At 49.1% G+C, this 14,564-nt stretch overlaps 1 protein-coding gene across 1 annotated transcript in view; it reads right to left on the bottom strand.

Annotated features, from left to right (window-relative positions):
* Positions 1–8,879: 8,879 nt before the first annotated feature.
* The window catches only part of LOC140188984 (sorting nexin-32-like), a 45,742-nt gene continuing 40,057 nt past the window's right edge, over positions 8,880–14,564 (bottom strand). Inside the window, exons 11-12 of the mRNA XM_072245646.1 lie at positions 13,221–13,306; positions 8,880–10,238 (exon numbers count right to left, since the gene is read on the bottom strand). Coding sequence (XP_072101747.1) covers positions 10,185–10,238; positions 13,221–13,306 — 140 coding nt within the window. The 3' untranslated portion in view covers positions 8,880–10,184. The remainder of the gene's footprint in view (positions 10,239–13,220; positions 13,307–14,564) is intronic.

Raw genomic sequence — 14,564 nt, 5'->3', positions numbered from 1 at the left:
TCACCCTCCCCGGATCCCTTTCTCCTCTCTGATCAGATTCCTCCTTCTCCAGCCCTTTACCTCTCCCACCCACCTGGCTTCACCTATCCTCCTTCCCCTCCCTCCACCTTCTTATCCTGGCATCTCCCCCCCACCTTCCTTTCTCAGCCCCGAGGAAGGGTCTCGGACTGAAACGTCGACTGCTTATTCATTTCCGTCAATGCTGCCCGACCTGCCGAGTTCCTCCTGTGTGCGTTGCTCTGGATTTCTAGTATCTTGTGTTTAAAAACAGTCGCAGCCCATCCCGTCTCTCCTTAGAACCCAAGCCCTCCAGTCCCGGTAACATCCTTGCAAATCTCTACTGTTATCAAAGGCAGAGGCGTCCTGCTTGTCATCCGGTCTCCTCCAACTGGCCCGGGCTTGTGCGCAGTGCCATTTTGTTTCACAAAATATCTTCAGAATGTACATACCAGGAATTTCTTGCGCCACAGGACAGCGAATCTGTGGGATTCATTGCCCCAGATGGCTGTGAAGGCCAAGTCATGGGGTACACTTAAAAACGGAGTTTGACGGGTTCTTGACTAGTGAGGGCCTCAAGGGCTTCGGGGAGAATAGGGTTGAGAGGGAAAACAAATGGCCATGGCAAGATGGCCCAGTACCACTCTTAAGGCCTTTGACTCCCAACCCCAATCTTTAACTGTGGGTGAGTGGACCAGTCGAAGAATCACCTCCAGCAGTCAGCAGAGGAGTGGTGTGGATCAGTGCTGCCCTAACCACCCAATTATTAATTTTTGTATTTCAATTCCAAGTTCTGTAGCACCGTAGCACTGCAGGGTTTAAAGTTTCAAGCAGGACTGGGGCAAATACAATAAAGATTTCTACTCATCTAACTCAGTAAATACTTTTAGACCTTAAGACATTGGTGCTGAATTAGACCATTCACCATTGTGTCTGCTATTTGATCATGGCTGATTTATTATCCCTCTCAACCCCATTCTCCTGCCTTCTCCCCGTAACCTTTGATATCCTGACTAATCAAGAACCTATCAACCTCCGCTTTAAATATATCCAGTGACTCGGCCTCCACAGCCGTCTGTGATAATAAATTCCACAGATTCACCACCCTCCGGCCAAAGAAATTCTTCCTCATCTCTGTTGTAAATGGACCTCCCTCTATTCTGGGGCTGTGCCCTCTGATCCTAGACTCCCCCACGATATGAACAACATCATATCCAATCTCTCTACACCTTTCAATATTCACTAAGTCTCAATGAAATTCCCCCTATGTTATTCTAAGCTCCAGAGAGTACTAGCCCAGATCATTTCCAGGATAATTCTTGTGAACCTCCTCTGGATCGTCTTGAATGCTAGCACAACCTTTCCTAGATATGGAGTCTAAACCTGCTCACAATACTTCAGCACAGCTAACTGAGGCACCGATGGATGTAGTCAACATCTCTCTGGAGCAACCCATTGTCCTCCCAGTTTTCAAGACAGCAACCATCCAGTGCCAACGAAGAGTGACAAACTGCCTAAGTGACCATTGTCAACTGGCATTAACATCCACCATCATGAATTGCTTTGAACGGCTGGTCACAGAGCACATAAAAGCCCATCTTCCGGCTACATTGTACCTTTTCCCTCGAATTGATCCACCGATGATGCTATAGCCTCTGCCCACCTCTCAGTCCTGTCCCAACTGGAAAATGTGGTCCCATATAAGACTGTTTATAGATTTCAGTTCAGTGTTCAACCACCACCATACCCCAGAAACGTGGGGACACTGTCGTCGCTGGGTCTCAACACCTCCCTCTGCAACTGGATCCTGGACTTCTTAGCAGAAAGGACAGTCAGGCCGTGTGGGCAGAAATGTCTCTCGTCCCATTTCACTGAGCACTGGCACTCCCCGAGGCTGTGCCTCAGCCCACGGCCGCTCACACTGCTGACGCACGATTGCGTGGCAGGATCCAACTCAAACCGTGGCAAGTTTGCGGATGACACAACAGAACTTGGCCTCAGCAACAACGATATGAGACGGAGTACAGAGAGGAAATGAAGCAGCTGCTGGATTGGTGTGAGAAGAGCAACCCAGGTCTGAACTTGGAGAAGACAAAGGAAATCATTGAGGACTTCAGGGAGGTGGATACACGGCTCCTCTGTAGAGAGAGTGCAATGCTGCACCAAGTTCCTTGGAGTTCACATCACGGATGACCTCACCTGGTCCTTTAATATCACCTCCCTGAACAAGAAGGCACAGCAGCACTTCCACGTCCTGAGGATATTGAGGCAAATGAGGCTACCATCTTAATTTTACGGGAGCACCATTCAGTGTTCTGACAAGTTACATCTCCATCTGGTGGGGGAGCAGACAGGCATCGGATCGGAAATCCCCACAGTGAAAATGATCAGCTGGGATCATAGGGGTCTCCCTACCATCCATCGAGGACATTTATCAGCGCGCAGGGCCCTTAGTGTTATCAAGGATCCCACCCATCCATCCAGCATCCTCGACTTTCTACCATCAGGCAGGAGACTCCGATTAGTAAAGACAAGAATGGTCAGGATGGGAAAGTTTCTTCCCTCAGACTGTCAGGCTTCTGAACTCCTTGCCACATCACATTTGGAGCGATGTACTGTGGCCGGCAATATTTAGTTTATGCACTTCAGATTGTTTATCTGTGCGTAACTCATTTGTAGATTTTATCCTTACTTGGCTAAGTTATTGTGTGTTTTGTTTGACAGTATACATGATTGTAGTTAAGTGACAATAAACTTGACTTGGAAAAAAAAAGTGGTCTGACCAATGACTTATTAAGCTACAGCATTACATCATTCTTTTTAATGTCCTAGTCCTCCTGAAATGAGTGCCAACGTTGCATTTCCCTTCCTCACTGCAGACTCAACCTACAGTGTAAACTTAAAGATTCTCTTCGCCCTCCCCAGTCCAGGAACGTACAACACAAAAGCTGGCGGCAGCTTTTCTGTGCACTTACCGAAACGAGGGCAGTGTGGTAGTGTAGAAAATCAGGGTTCAGTTATCAGCGCTGCCTGCAAGGAGCTTGTATGTTCTCTTGACTGCCCAACTTTTTTCCCACGCTCCCAAAATATACTGTACATGGGTTAAGGTTAGAAAGTCGTGGGGTGGGCTGCTAGCATCCAACAAAACCTATGGCTGCCTTCAGCACAATCCTCGCTGATTTAATTTGAGGCAAACAACACATTCCACTGCGAGTCCTGATGTACGTGTGATAACTGAGTGGAACTGAACATGCCTGGACATTTTTGATCTTGTGTTTTATATTCAGTGTTCCTCACCTTTTTTTGCGCATGAGGGGAGAGATTGATATTTTTCTCTGAACAAGTTCCATGGTGTTTCTTTGTTTCGTGGCTGTCTGTGGAGAAGACGAGTGTCAGGGTTGTATACTGCATAAAAAACTTTGATAATAAATGTATTTTGGATCTTTACTACATACATCTGAGTCTGACTTCAATGGTGCTGTTTTGAGTTAAGCAGAGGGATTAGTTCTAAAATCATGAGATTAGCTTTATTTGTGAGTTTGATTTACACGTGGTAAACCTGAATTTAAAGGGGCTGTATTTGGGTGTCGATGTCTCTACCAAAGGAGGTGTAAGGTGCTCCTTCCCTCTGCTAGCCTGCAGGTCACCCTTGGGCAAGGTGTATCTCCTTTGATCAGGGTGACGCAAAGCCAGGGGAGCAGGTGGTGGATGGTCGTATGAACAGACGGTGCATATCACAAGTCCTGGTTATGCGACCACTGACCCCAGGCTAGACAATCTCTGAAGAGTACTGATAATCACCAGAGGTATCACCCACCTTGTAAAGACACTGCTCAGGAGGCGGCAGTAGAAAACCACTTTTGTAGAAAAATTTTCCAAGCACAGTCATGGTCAAAAGACCACGATCTCCCAAGTCATACAACAGGACAACATTTAACGTGAGGTAGTAAATTGGATTATTCACTGGAAGAAACCAGAGTGGTAGTAGATGGTTGCCTGTGACTAGTGGAGTGATGCAGGGATCAGTTGTTATTTGTCATTTAATCAATGATCTAGATGATAATGTGGTTAACCGGATCAGCAAATTTGAAGATGACGCCAAGATTGGGGGTGTAGTGGACAGCGAGGAAGGCTATGAAGACTTGCAGAGGGATCTGCATCAGCTGAAAAAAGGCCGATGGAATTTAATGCGGTGGTGAACTTGTGCAATTTATCATCACAGGCAGTGGTGGAGGCAAAATCGTTGGGTGTATTCAAGGCAGAGCTCCACTGGACATGGCATCAGAGGTTACAGGGAGAAGGCCAGGGAACGTGGCTGAGGGGGTTGGGGAATAAAAACGATCAGCCATGATTAAATGACTTAATAGGCCTAATTCTGCTCCCATGTCTTATGGTCAGACAAGGGTACCCCACCCATTACTTTTTTTCCTCTCTCCTTTTTCTCCCTCTGTCACTCTCACTATACTTCTTGTCCATTCTCTGGGCTTCCCCCCTTCCCCTTTCTTTCTCCCTGGGCCTCCCGTCCCATGATCCTCTCATATCCCTTTTGCCAATCAACTTTCCAGCTCTTGGCTCCTTCTGTCTTAATAGAGACATAGAAAATAGGTGCAGGAGTAGGCCATTCGGCCCTTCGAGCCTGCACCATCATTTATTATGATCATGGCTGATCATCCAACTCAGAACCCTGCCCCAGCCTTCCCTCCATACCCCCTGATCCCCATAGCCACAAGGGCCATATCTAACTCCCTCTTAAATATAGCCAATGAACTGGCCTCAACTGTTTCCTGTGGCAGAGAATTCCACAGATTCACCACTCTCTGTGTGAAGAAGTTTTTCCTAATCTCGGTCCTAAAAGGCTTCCCCTTTATCCTCAAAATGTGACCCCTCGTTCTGAACTTCCCTAACATCGGGAACAATCTTCCTGCATCTAGCCTGTCCAATCCCTTTAGGATCTTATACGTTTCAATCAGATCCCCCCTCAACCTTCTAAATTCCAACAAGTACAAGCCCAGTTCATCCAGTCTTTCTTCATATGAAAGTCCTGCCATCCCAGGAATCAATCTGGTGAACCTTCTTTGTACTCCCTCTATGGCAAGGATGTCTTTCCTCAGATTAGGGGACCAAAACTGCACACAATACTCCAGGTGTGGTCTCACCAAGGCCTTGTACAACTGCAGTAGTACCTCCCTGCTCCTGTACTCGAATCCTCTCGCTATAAATGCCAGCATACCATTCGTCTTTTTCACCGCCTGCTGTACCTGCATGCCCACTTTCAATGACTGGTGTATAATGACAGCCAGGTCTCGTTGCACCTCCCCTTTTCCTAATCGGCCACCATTCAGATAATAATCTGTTTTCCTATTTTTGCCACCAAAGTGGATAACTTCACATTTATCCACATTAAATTGCATCTGCCATGAATTTGCCCACTCACCCAACCTATCCAAGTCACTCTGCATCCTCTTAGCATCCTCCTCACAGCTAACACTGCCACTCAGCTTCGTGTCATCCGCAAACTTGGAGATGCTGCATTTAATTCCCTCATCCAAGTCATTAATATATATTGTAAACAACTGGGGTCCCAGCACTGAGCCTTGCGGTACCCCACTAGTCACTGCCTGCCATTCTGAAAAGGTCCCGTTTATTCCCACTCTTTGCTTCCTGTCTGCTAACCGATTTTCCTATCATTTCCGACCTCCCCCTCCCCCTTTCAAATCTCTTACTATCTCTTCTTTCAGTTAGTCCTGTCGAAGGGTCTCGACTCGAAACATTGACTGTAACCCTTCCTATAGATGCTGCCTGGCCTGCTGCATTCCACCAGCATTTTGTGTGTGTTACTTAAGAGTGAGGCTTTGCACTTTGGTGGGATTAACCAGGGTGGGTCTTACACAGTGAATGGTAGGGCACTGAGGAGTGTGGTAGAACAAACGGATCTGGGAATACAGGCCCATAATTCATAGACAGTGACATCACAGGTAGATAGGGTTGTAAAGAAAGCATTTGGCACATTGGCCTTCATAAATCAATATATTGAGTACAGGAGATGGGATGTTATGTTGAAGTTGTATAAGACGTTGGTGAGGCCAAATTTGGCATATAGTGTACAGTTCTGGTCATCTATTGAAAAGAAAGATATAAACAAAGTTGAAAGAGTACAGAGAAAATTTACAAAGGTGTTGCATCTGGAGGACCTGAGTTACAAGGAAAGATTGACTTTTATCAAATCTCTCCTCAATCTTCTATGTTCCAAGGGATAGAGGTTGGGTGGGACTACAACCAGAGGGGGTTAAGGGTGAAAGGTTAAGTTTAAGGGGAGCATGAGGGGAAACTTCTTCACTCAGGTGGTGAGAGTATGGAACGAGTTACCAGCACAAGTGGTGGACGTGAGCTCAATTTCAGCGTTGAAGGCAAGTTTGGACAAGTACATGGATGGGAGGGGTGTGGTCCCAGGGCAGGTCCATCTTTAACTGAATACAGCACCATTAGATTCAGAGTCACATGTACATTGGAACATACAGTGAAATGCCTCCTCTCCTATCAGATTCCTCTTCCTTCAACTCTTTAGCTTTCCTACCCATCTAGCTTGTCATCCTTCCCCTCACTCCACCTGTTTATTCGGGCATCCCCCCCGCCCACTTCCTTTCCAGTCCTGATGCTGGGTCTTGGTCCAAAATGCTGACTGTACTCTCACTCCACAGATGCTGCCCGACCCGCCGAGCTCCCCCAGCATTTTGTGCGTTGCAGTGAAAAAGCAGCGTTTGTGCCAACAACCAACGCAACCCAAGGTGGCCAGCTGGCAAGTGCACGTTCTGGCACTAACGTAGCCCCTCCACCGCGTTCAGCAGAAAATAATGAAACGAGGCAAAACATCAAAACACACACACACCTCTCTAACCCCTCTGGCTTTCCAGTCCTTGGCCCCAGACTCTCAGACACTGGGCCTCCGAATCCCAAAAAGGCTGACCCATGAGCCTCAAACTGCAGCGACCCAGGCCCCCCCGTGACTCCTTCCAGCTTATAACCTTACCGCTCAGCATTCCCAAAGCAAGGCACGGTCAGTTGATGGGATGGCGGTACAAAGGCACGCTTGGAGGCCCATTCCCAAAGCCCAGCTATAAGGAGTTAAGTGTATCTACTAGTTAATGCACAGAGCATGCAATGCAAGAACCAGCTTGCTTGTCAGACAGCAATATATATATTTAAAAAATGATCCACTGGAGGAACCCAGCAGGTCAGGCAGCCATCTGCGGAGGCAGATAGAGGATCAACACTTCAGCCCGATGCCCAGAGATGTTCACTGTCCCTCTGCCTCCACAGATGCAGACCGACCCTCCGAGTTCCTCCTGCCTCCTTTATGGTCGGGTAATGGTTAGCACATCGCTCCCCGACGCCAGCTGCGAGATCGGGGTGCAATTCCTGCCGCTGAGAGGAGTTTGTACGTTCTCCCGGTGACAGCGCGGGCTTCTTCCGGGTGTTCCCACGGCCCGAAGACGTACGGACCAGGGTTCGTGAGTTGTGGGCATGCCACGGTGGCGCCGGGAGCATGGTGGTGGTGTGCTGGGCGCGTCCTGCGCCGTATTCCAAATAAAATAATTAAATGGAACTTGCAGTGAAATCTGCCGTTCGACCTGAGGTGACTTTGGAGTGATGGGGGGGGACGAACTGTGTGCCCACTCACTACTGGGTTGTGAGCCTGTATTTGCGGTATGGTGTTCAGTTCTGGTCGCCTCACTATAGGAAGGATGCTGCAGCTTTAGAGAGGGCGCAGAGAAGATTCACCAGGATGCTGCCTGGATTAGAGAGCATGTCTTCAGAGGAGATGTTGAGCGAGCTGGGGCTTTTCTCTTTTAGAGAGGTGACTTGATAGAGATGTACAAGATAACAAGGGGCACAGAGTGAGTAAACAGGGCAGCCAGAGACACTTTCCGAGGGCGGATATGGCTAATATGGGGGGGGGGCATAATTTGTAGGTGATTGGAGGAAATTATTGGGAAGGGTCATCAGAAGTGGTTCATTCCCTGCCCCCCCAGGGGTGGGGGTATTACAGATAGAGCAGGGTTTCCCCAATCTTTTTTATGCCATGAATTTATGCTATGCTTACATAGTCCTCTACTCGTCTATCATTCAGGTGCCTATGTGGGCACGTGGCCAACTGGTTAAGGCATTGGACTAGTGACCTGAAGGTCGTGAGTTCGAGCCCCAGCCGAGGCAGCGTGTTGTGTCCTTGAGCAAGGCACTTAACCACACATTGCTCTGCGATGACACTGGTGCCAAGCTGTATGGGTCCTAATGCCCTTCCCTTGGACAACATCGGTGTCGTGGAGAGGGGAGACTTGCAGCATGGGCAACTGCCGGTCTTCCATACAACCTTGCCCAGGCCTGCGCCCTGGAGAGTGAAGACTTTCCAGGCGCAGATCCATGGTCTCGCAAGACTAATGGATGCCCTTAATCTAATCTTTATGCCATGTAGCCTTACCATTAATCAAAGAGTCTGCAGTATTAGGAGGATTTAAGAAACTCTTAAATAGTCCTCTATTTGTCTATCATTCAGGTGTCTATGTAGGAGAGAATGGTTAGATTGGTCTTAGACTGGCTGAAAGATTGGAACAACATCGTAGATCGAAAGGCCTGTACTGTTCCTTCACATTCTATGTCCTCACTATTCCAAGGGCTCACACAGAGAGGTTCTGAACATTCACAAAGAATTCTGTTCTTTGCCAGTTAACGAAACCAGACTTCTCATTCCCCAGAGGCAGTCATTTCACATAGCAACACTGACGATCGCCATGCACCGTCACCCGCGATCACTCCCACCAGAACGACAGACCCCTGGCCAGCTCGCAAGACACTCCGAAACGCGTGGGAGAATCAACGCACGCAAATGAAATTCAGCCACGTTTTATTTAGAAATCAGAGGGTTAAACTGATTGGGAGCTGGTTGAAGAATTGCCCGAGACGAAGAATTTAAACATTTACCCATTAGGACAAAACGAAAATTTTCCGTGGAAGCAGCCAAGCTGAACTCTTGCTGCCTTTTATACAACAGCCCGAGCTTTACCTCAAGTATGACCGACTCCAACAACAGAGATAACTAGGCACTCCAAACGGCCACGCCTGCAAGGAGCAAGGTCTCTCGACAAGGGCGGCGGGCGTTTTGGTCCCCGATCTGTTGTTTCTTTAAAAAAAAGCGTAAGGGATTGGTGGGACCAAAGACGAAGAACACATTGGCACTTCAAACACTCCCTGGGCAAGGACAGCACAAGTCAGACAGGGGAAAACTTGCTCTACACCAGTGTGCCAGACAAACCTGCGGCAGGGTTAGGACAGAGGACGGGCAAGAACGTTGACCTGCAAAGTGCAGGGGGAGGGGGGGTCCAGGCTCACGATGAGCAGTTAAGTGACCATTTTCTCTCCTGTATCGTGGCATTCTTGCATCAGGTATAGATGCATTTATAAATAACAAGTATAGGCAGAGCAGCGGAAGGGAATTAATATTTCAGGTCGAAGACCTTCAAGTGCTAGTGAACCACTTTCCCCCACAGATGCTGCCTGACCCGCTGAGTATAACCAATGGTTTGTTTGTATTTAACTAGCCCTGGAGAGCTGGTGATTGCAAGGCATCTTCTTGCAATTGGGTTTTAAGATCGCAAGCAGACCTCTGAGGGTCATCTTCAGGGGGTAGAATCAAATTGAGGGGGGGGGGCCCAAAATTCATAGAGGGAAGTGTGAAGTCAGGCAGGGGGATCATTCAGTACTGCACGGAGTCAACACTGGGAGAGCTCAGAGTCAACTGTAGTTGGGGGGTGGGTGAAGGTTACAACAGAGGAGGGGATCTATCTGCAGTGAGAGGTCGAGTAGTTGCGAACTTCTGACAGGCTTCCCCGTCCACCCTGTACAGATTCTCCGGGGCTGGGTGGGAGTGAGAACACGTGCACCCTTAATCGGTGGGAGAACGGTCAGAACTCTTGCTGTCCGCTGAGCCTGTCACCAAATTGTGGGGTGCTTAAGACTTGAGACAAAATTGTTTTTTTAAAAATGGGGGGGGGGGGGGGGAGACTGGCAGCAAGCAGGAGCGCTGACATTCCACCGCCCCAGCCCCAAAAACAATGGGAACATGATGATGAACAGAGTGGGGGACCACACCTCAACATACACACATACACACACACACACGTGGAAACAATTAACTACTGTTCTTCTCGCAACGTGCTCAGGCAGTTTCTCAGGAGCAGCAGGTTGGCCTGGAAGCGGAAAAGGAAAAATAAATGATTAACATCGCCGCGTTTTCAAACGCCTTGCAACTTGCTGCACAGCTGAAGCGTGCTTCTCTTCGCAAAAATATTTGGAGACCGAGAACTTAACCAGGGCAGATTCGTGCCGTCAGGTTGGAGGCGACCCAGAGGAAATACGAGGTGCCGCTCCCCTAACTGAGGGGGCCCTCATCGTGGCAGTAGAGGAAGCTGTGGACCTCCAATGGTTTGCGTGTGTTTAATATTTAACCTTAATATTTAAAAAAAAAGGGAGATAATTTCAGAGCTCAGGGCTAGAATGGGAGGGTCACCCATGCCAAACAGGTCAAAGGGTAGAGGTCAGACTATGAGTGGTCTGCCAGGTTCAGGGTTCAGCTGAAACAACCCTGACTGGTCAAACAGAACTTATGGAAACAGTAACGACGAATCCTCCTCCATCCGAGTGTGACGGTATTCCCGAGTCTCCACTCAGGACTCGCGTGACTGACAGTGGTGAAAGCCGAGAGGAAGCTCCTGACACGATGAAGGAAGCCACGGACACTGCCAGAGATGGAGGACCTTCACTGCTGCCCCCCAACGCCAGCGGGGTAACGGGGTGTAAGGAAGTAAAGGCATTTAAAACAAAGGTGAGAATATTTAAAAACACTAAGGGAACATTTTAAAAATTACTTAATTGAGGATCAGAGCATGATAGTAAACTTAAATAAACAGCTGTAACAAGGGATTCTGCAGATGTTGGAATTCCCAGAGCAACACACACAAAATGCTGGATGAACTCAGCAGGTGGGCAGCACTTACGGGGAAGAATTAATAGTCAATGTTTTGGGTCGGGACTGAGAAGGACGAGGGAAAGCTGCCAGAATAAAAAGGTGGGGGTGAGGGAAAAAGAGGATGGGTAGAAGGTGAAAGGTGAGGCCAGGTGGGTAGGATAGGTCAAGGGCTGGTGAGGAAAGAATATAATAGGGGAGTGGACCATGGGAGAAAGGGAAGGAGGGGGCCCGGGAGAAGTTATAGGCAGGTGAGAAGAAGCCAAAGGTCAGAGTGGGGAATGGGGGCAGAAACTCGTGCACCCGAAGGAGAAATTGATATTCACGCCATCAGGTTGGAGGCTACCCAGACAAAATACAAGGTGTCGCTCCTCCACCCTGCAGGTGTCGTCAACTTGGCACAAGAGGCCATGGATGGACACACGGGAATGGGAACGGAAATTTAAACGTTTGGCCACCGGGAATTCCTGCTTGTGGTGCAAGTTGTGGAAACGCTCGGAGGTGGGGTGGGGAGCGGGAGGGAAGGAGTACAAGCTGACAGGTGATAGATGGGACCAGATGAGTTGGCGGGGGGTGGTGGGTGGAAGAGAAGAGTTGAAGCCGTTAAGGGCTGAAGAAGGGTCTCGGAGCAAAATGTCGACTGCTTATTTCTGTCTCTGGATGCTGCTGAGTTCTAGACAGCAAGCAGCGAGTTTTCCAAATGAAGAACTTTTTTTTTTTTTTTTTGCAAGACCACAAGAAGAGATCTACCAAAAAATTGAATCTGGGTGTCACCAGCAAGGCAAGGAGTTACTGTCCTGCCGACTGCCCCTTGAGAAGGGAGGCAGAGGCAAGATCGGAGTTCAATTCTCTGCAAGGAGTCCGCACGTTCTCCCCGTGACCACGTGGGATTCCTCCGGATGCTCTGGTTTCCCCCAAGAGTCCAAAGACAGACGTATGGATTAGGGTTAGGGAGTTCTGGGCATGCCATGTTGGTGCCGGAAGCATGGTGACCCTTGCGGGCTGCCCCCAGCACATCCTTGGGCTGTGATACTTGTTGACGCAAATGACGCGCTTCACTGTGTAAAAGAAATAAAGCTGATTTATGTCTTTAATCAGGTAGATGGATAGGAAGGGTCTAGAGCAGCAGTTCCCAACCTTTTTTCCTAAAGTGCAATGAACTGATACCGTTAAGCAAGGGGGTCAGTGGACTCCAGGTTGGGAACCCCTGATTCAGAGATAAACCAAATGGGATTAGCTTAACTGGGATTCTGGGCTGGCAGAGACGAGTTGGGCCAAAGGGCCTGAGTCCATTCTGTGACTGAAGTTTCTCGACAGAGGGACGTGATCACATATTGCGATTGATGGTCTATCTCGATCCCAACGAATAGTCCGAGGGGAGGGGGGGAGCAGACTCAAAGGGCTGAACAGTCACTTGTTTTCCCTCTGCAGATGTTAATTGCAAAGGTAGTTCGACTTAAAGATTTTAAAGACTCGACTTACTTGTCACAGGTTCATTGAAACATACCCCTCCATTCCATCCACCGCAAAAGGCGGGGTTTCCCAGCTGCCTCCCGTTTCAATTTGACTTTCTGACGTGGCCTCCTCTACTGTCAAGAGGAGGCTACATTCAGGTTGGAGGAACAACACCTCGTACTCCATCTGGGTTAGCCTCCAACCTGATGGCACGAACATCGATTTCTCCCCCTTCTGGCTTTTTCTATTCTCCATTCTGGTTCCCCTCTCCTTCCCTTCCGCCCATGGCCCACTCTCCTCTCCAGTCAGATTCCTTCTTCTCCAGTCCTTTACCTCTTCCACCCAGCTTCCTACTTCATTCCCCCTCTCCCTCAACTTACTCTGGCTTCTTCCCCCTCCCTCTCCAGTCCTGACAAAGGGTCTCCACCCAGAATCCCAGCAGTTTATTCCCCTCCATAGACGCTGCCTGACCTGCTCTTCCTCCAGCATTTTGTCTGTATTGCTCTGGATTTCCAGCGTCTGCAGAAATGTGTTACCTGCGTCAACAACCAACACAGTCAGAGGATGGTGCTGAGGGCAGCCTGCAAGTGTCGCCACGTTCCCAGCGCTAATATGGCACGCCCACAACTCGCTAACTCCAACCCTAACCCGTGCGCCTTTGGAACGTGGGAGGAAACCAGGGCACGGGGTTGGATTTGCCCTTCAGCACCTGCTGGAGGGACAGTGCTACCCCTGGATGGCCAATACCCACCTTGGCGTGTTTCAGCTGCAGTTCGGTCATCTCGATCATGTTTTTTCGGAAGGCGGAGACTCTACGAACTTTGAAGTCTGTGAGTTCTGCAGAGGAAGGGGGAGGAAGTGAGACTGGCGGAGACAGAGGGAAGGAAAATTTCACACACACACACTCTCTCTCTGACTGTCACTTGGGACTTGACACACACACCCCCTCACTGGGGCACAGATCTCACACACACAACTCTGACCCTCAGTGGGGGACCAGTTACACCTCCCCACCCCAACCGGGACAGGACATATACCCCCTCCCAAGGTTCTACCCTCACCCATACACTTGGGGGGGGGGGATTAACCCACCACCCCTGCACCCTCCCCCCATGTCATTAGGGTGTGTGAGGACACTAAAGCACCCAGGAGATACCCGGACAGTCACTGGGAACACGACAGCACAGTGCAGGCCCTTCGGCCCACAATGTTATGCTGACCCTTTAACCTCCTCCAGGATTGATCTAACCCTTCCCTCCCACGTATCGCTCTATTTTTCCTATCATCCATGTACCCAAGAGTCTCTGAAACGTTCCTAATGTATCTGCCTACACCATCACTCCTGGTAGTGCATTTCAGACACCCACCGCTCTTTGTGTAAATAAAATACCCCAGACATCTCTCCTACACTTCCCTCCAATCATCTTAAAATCGCGCTCCCTGGTATAGCCACGTCTGCTCTGGCTGCCCACTCGACCCGTGCCTCCACCTACGATGCAGAACATGCAAACGCCACAGAGACAGCACAAGAGGTCGGGGTGGAACTTGGATCTGTGAGCAGTGGCTGTACCTGGAGTTAACAAGTTTCCATTTTCCTCCCACACCCCACAGACACGCGGGTCGGTGAGTTACAACGGCCACTGTAGCTTAGTTAAGTGGCAGGGAAGAATTGAAGGGGAGAATAACCATATAACAATTACAGCACGGAAACAGGCCATCTCGGCCCTTCTGGTCCGTGCCGAACTCCCACTCTCACCTAGTTCCACCGACCTGCACTCAGCCCATAACCCTCCATTCCTTTCCTGTCCATATATCTATCCAATTTAACTTTAAATAACAACATCGAACCTGCCTCAACCACTTCTGCTGGAAGCTCGTTCCACATAGCTACCCCTCTCTGAGTAAAGAAGTTCCCCCTCATGTTACCCCTAAACTTTTGCCCCCTAACTCTCAACTCATGTCCTCTTGTTTGAATCTCCCCCATTCTCAATGGAAAGAGCCTATCCACGTCAACTCTATCAATCCCCTTCATGATTTTAAATACCTCTACCAAGTCCCCCCTCAACCTTCTACGCTCCAAAGAATAAAGACCCAA

This window comes from Mobula birostris, chromosome 28 (genome assembly GCF_030028105.1).
Source record: "Mobula birostris isolate sMobBir1 chromosome 28, sMobBir1.hap1, whole genome shotgun sequence".
NCBI lineage: Eukaryota > Metazoa > Chordata > Chondrichthyes > Myliobatiformes > Myliobatidae > Mobula > Mobula birostris.
The sequence above is the reverse complement of the archived record's forward strand: the minus strand, read 5'-3'. Positions and strand labels throughout refer to the sequence as shown.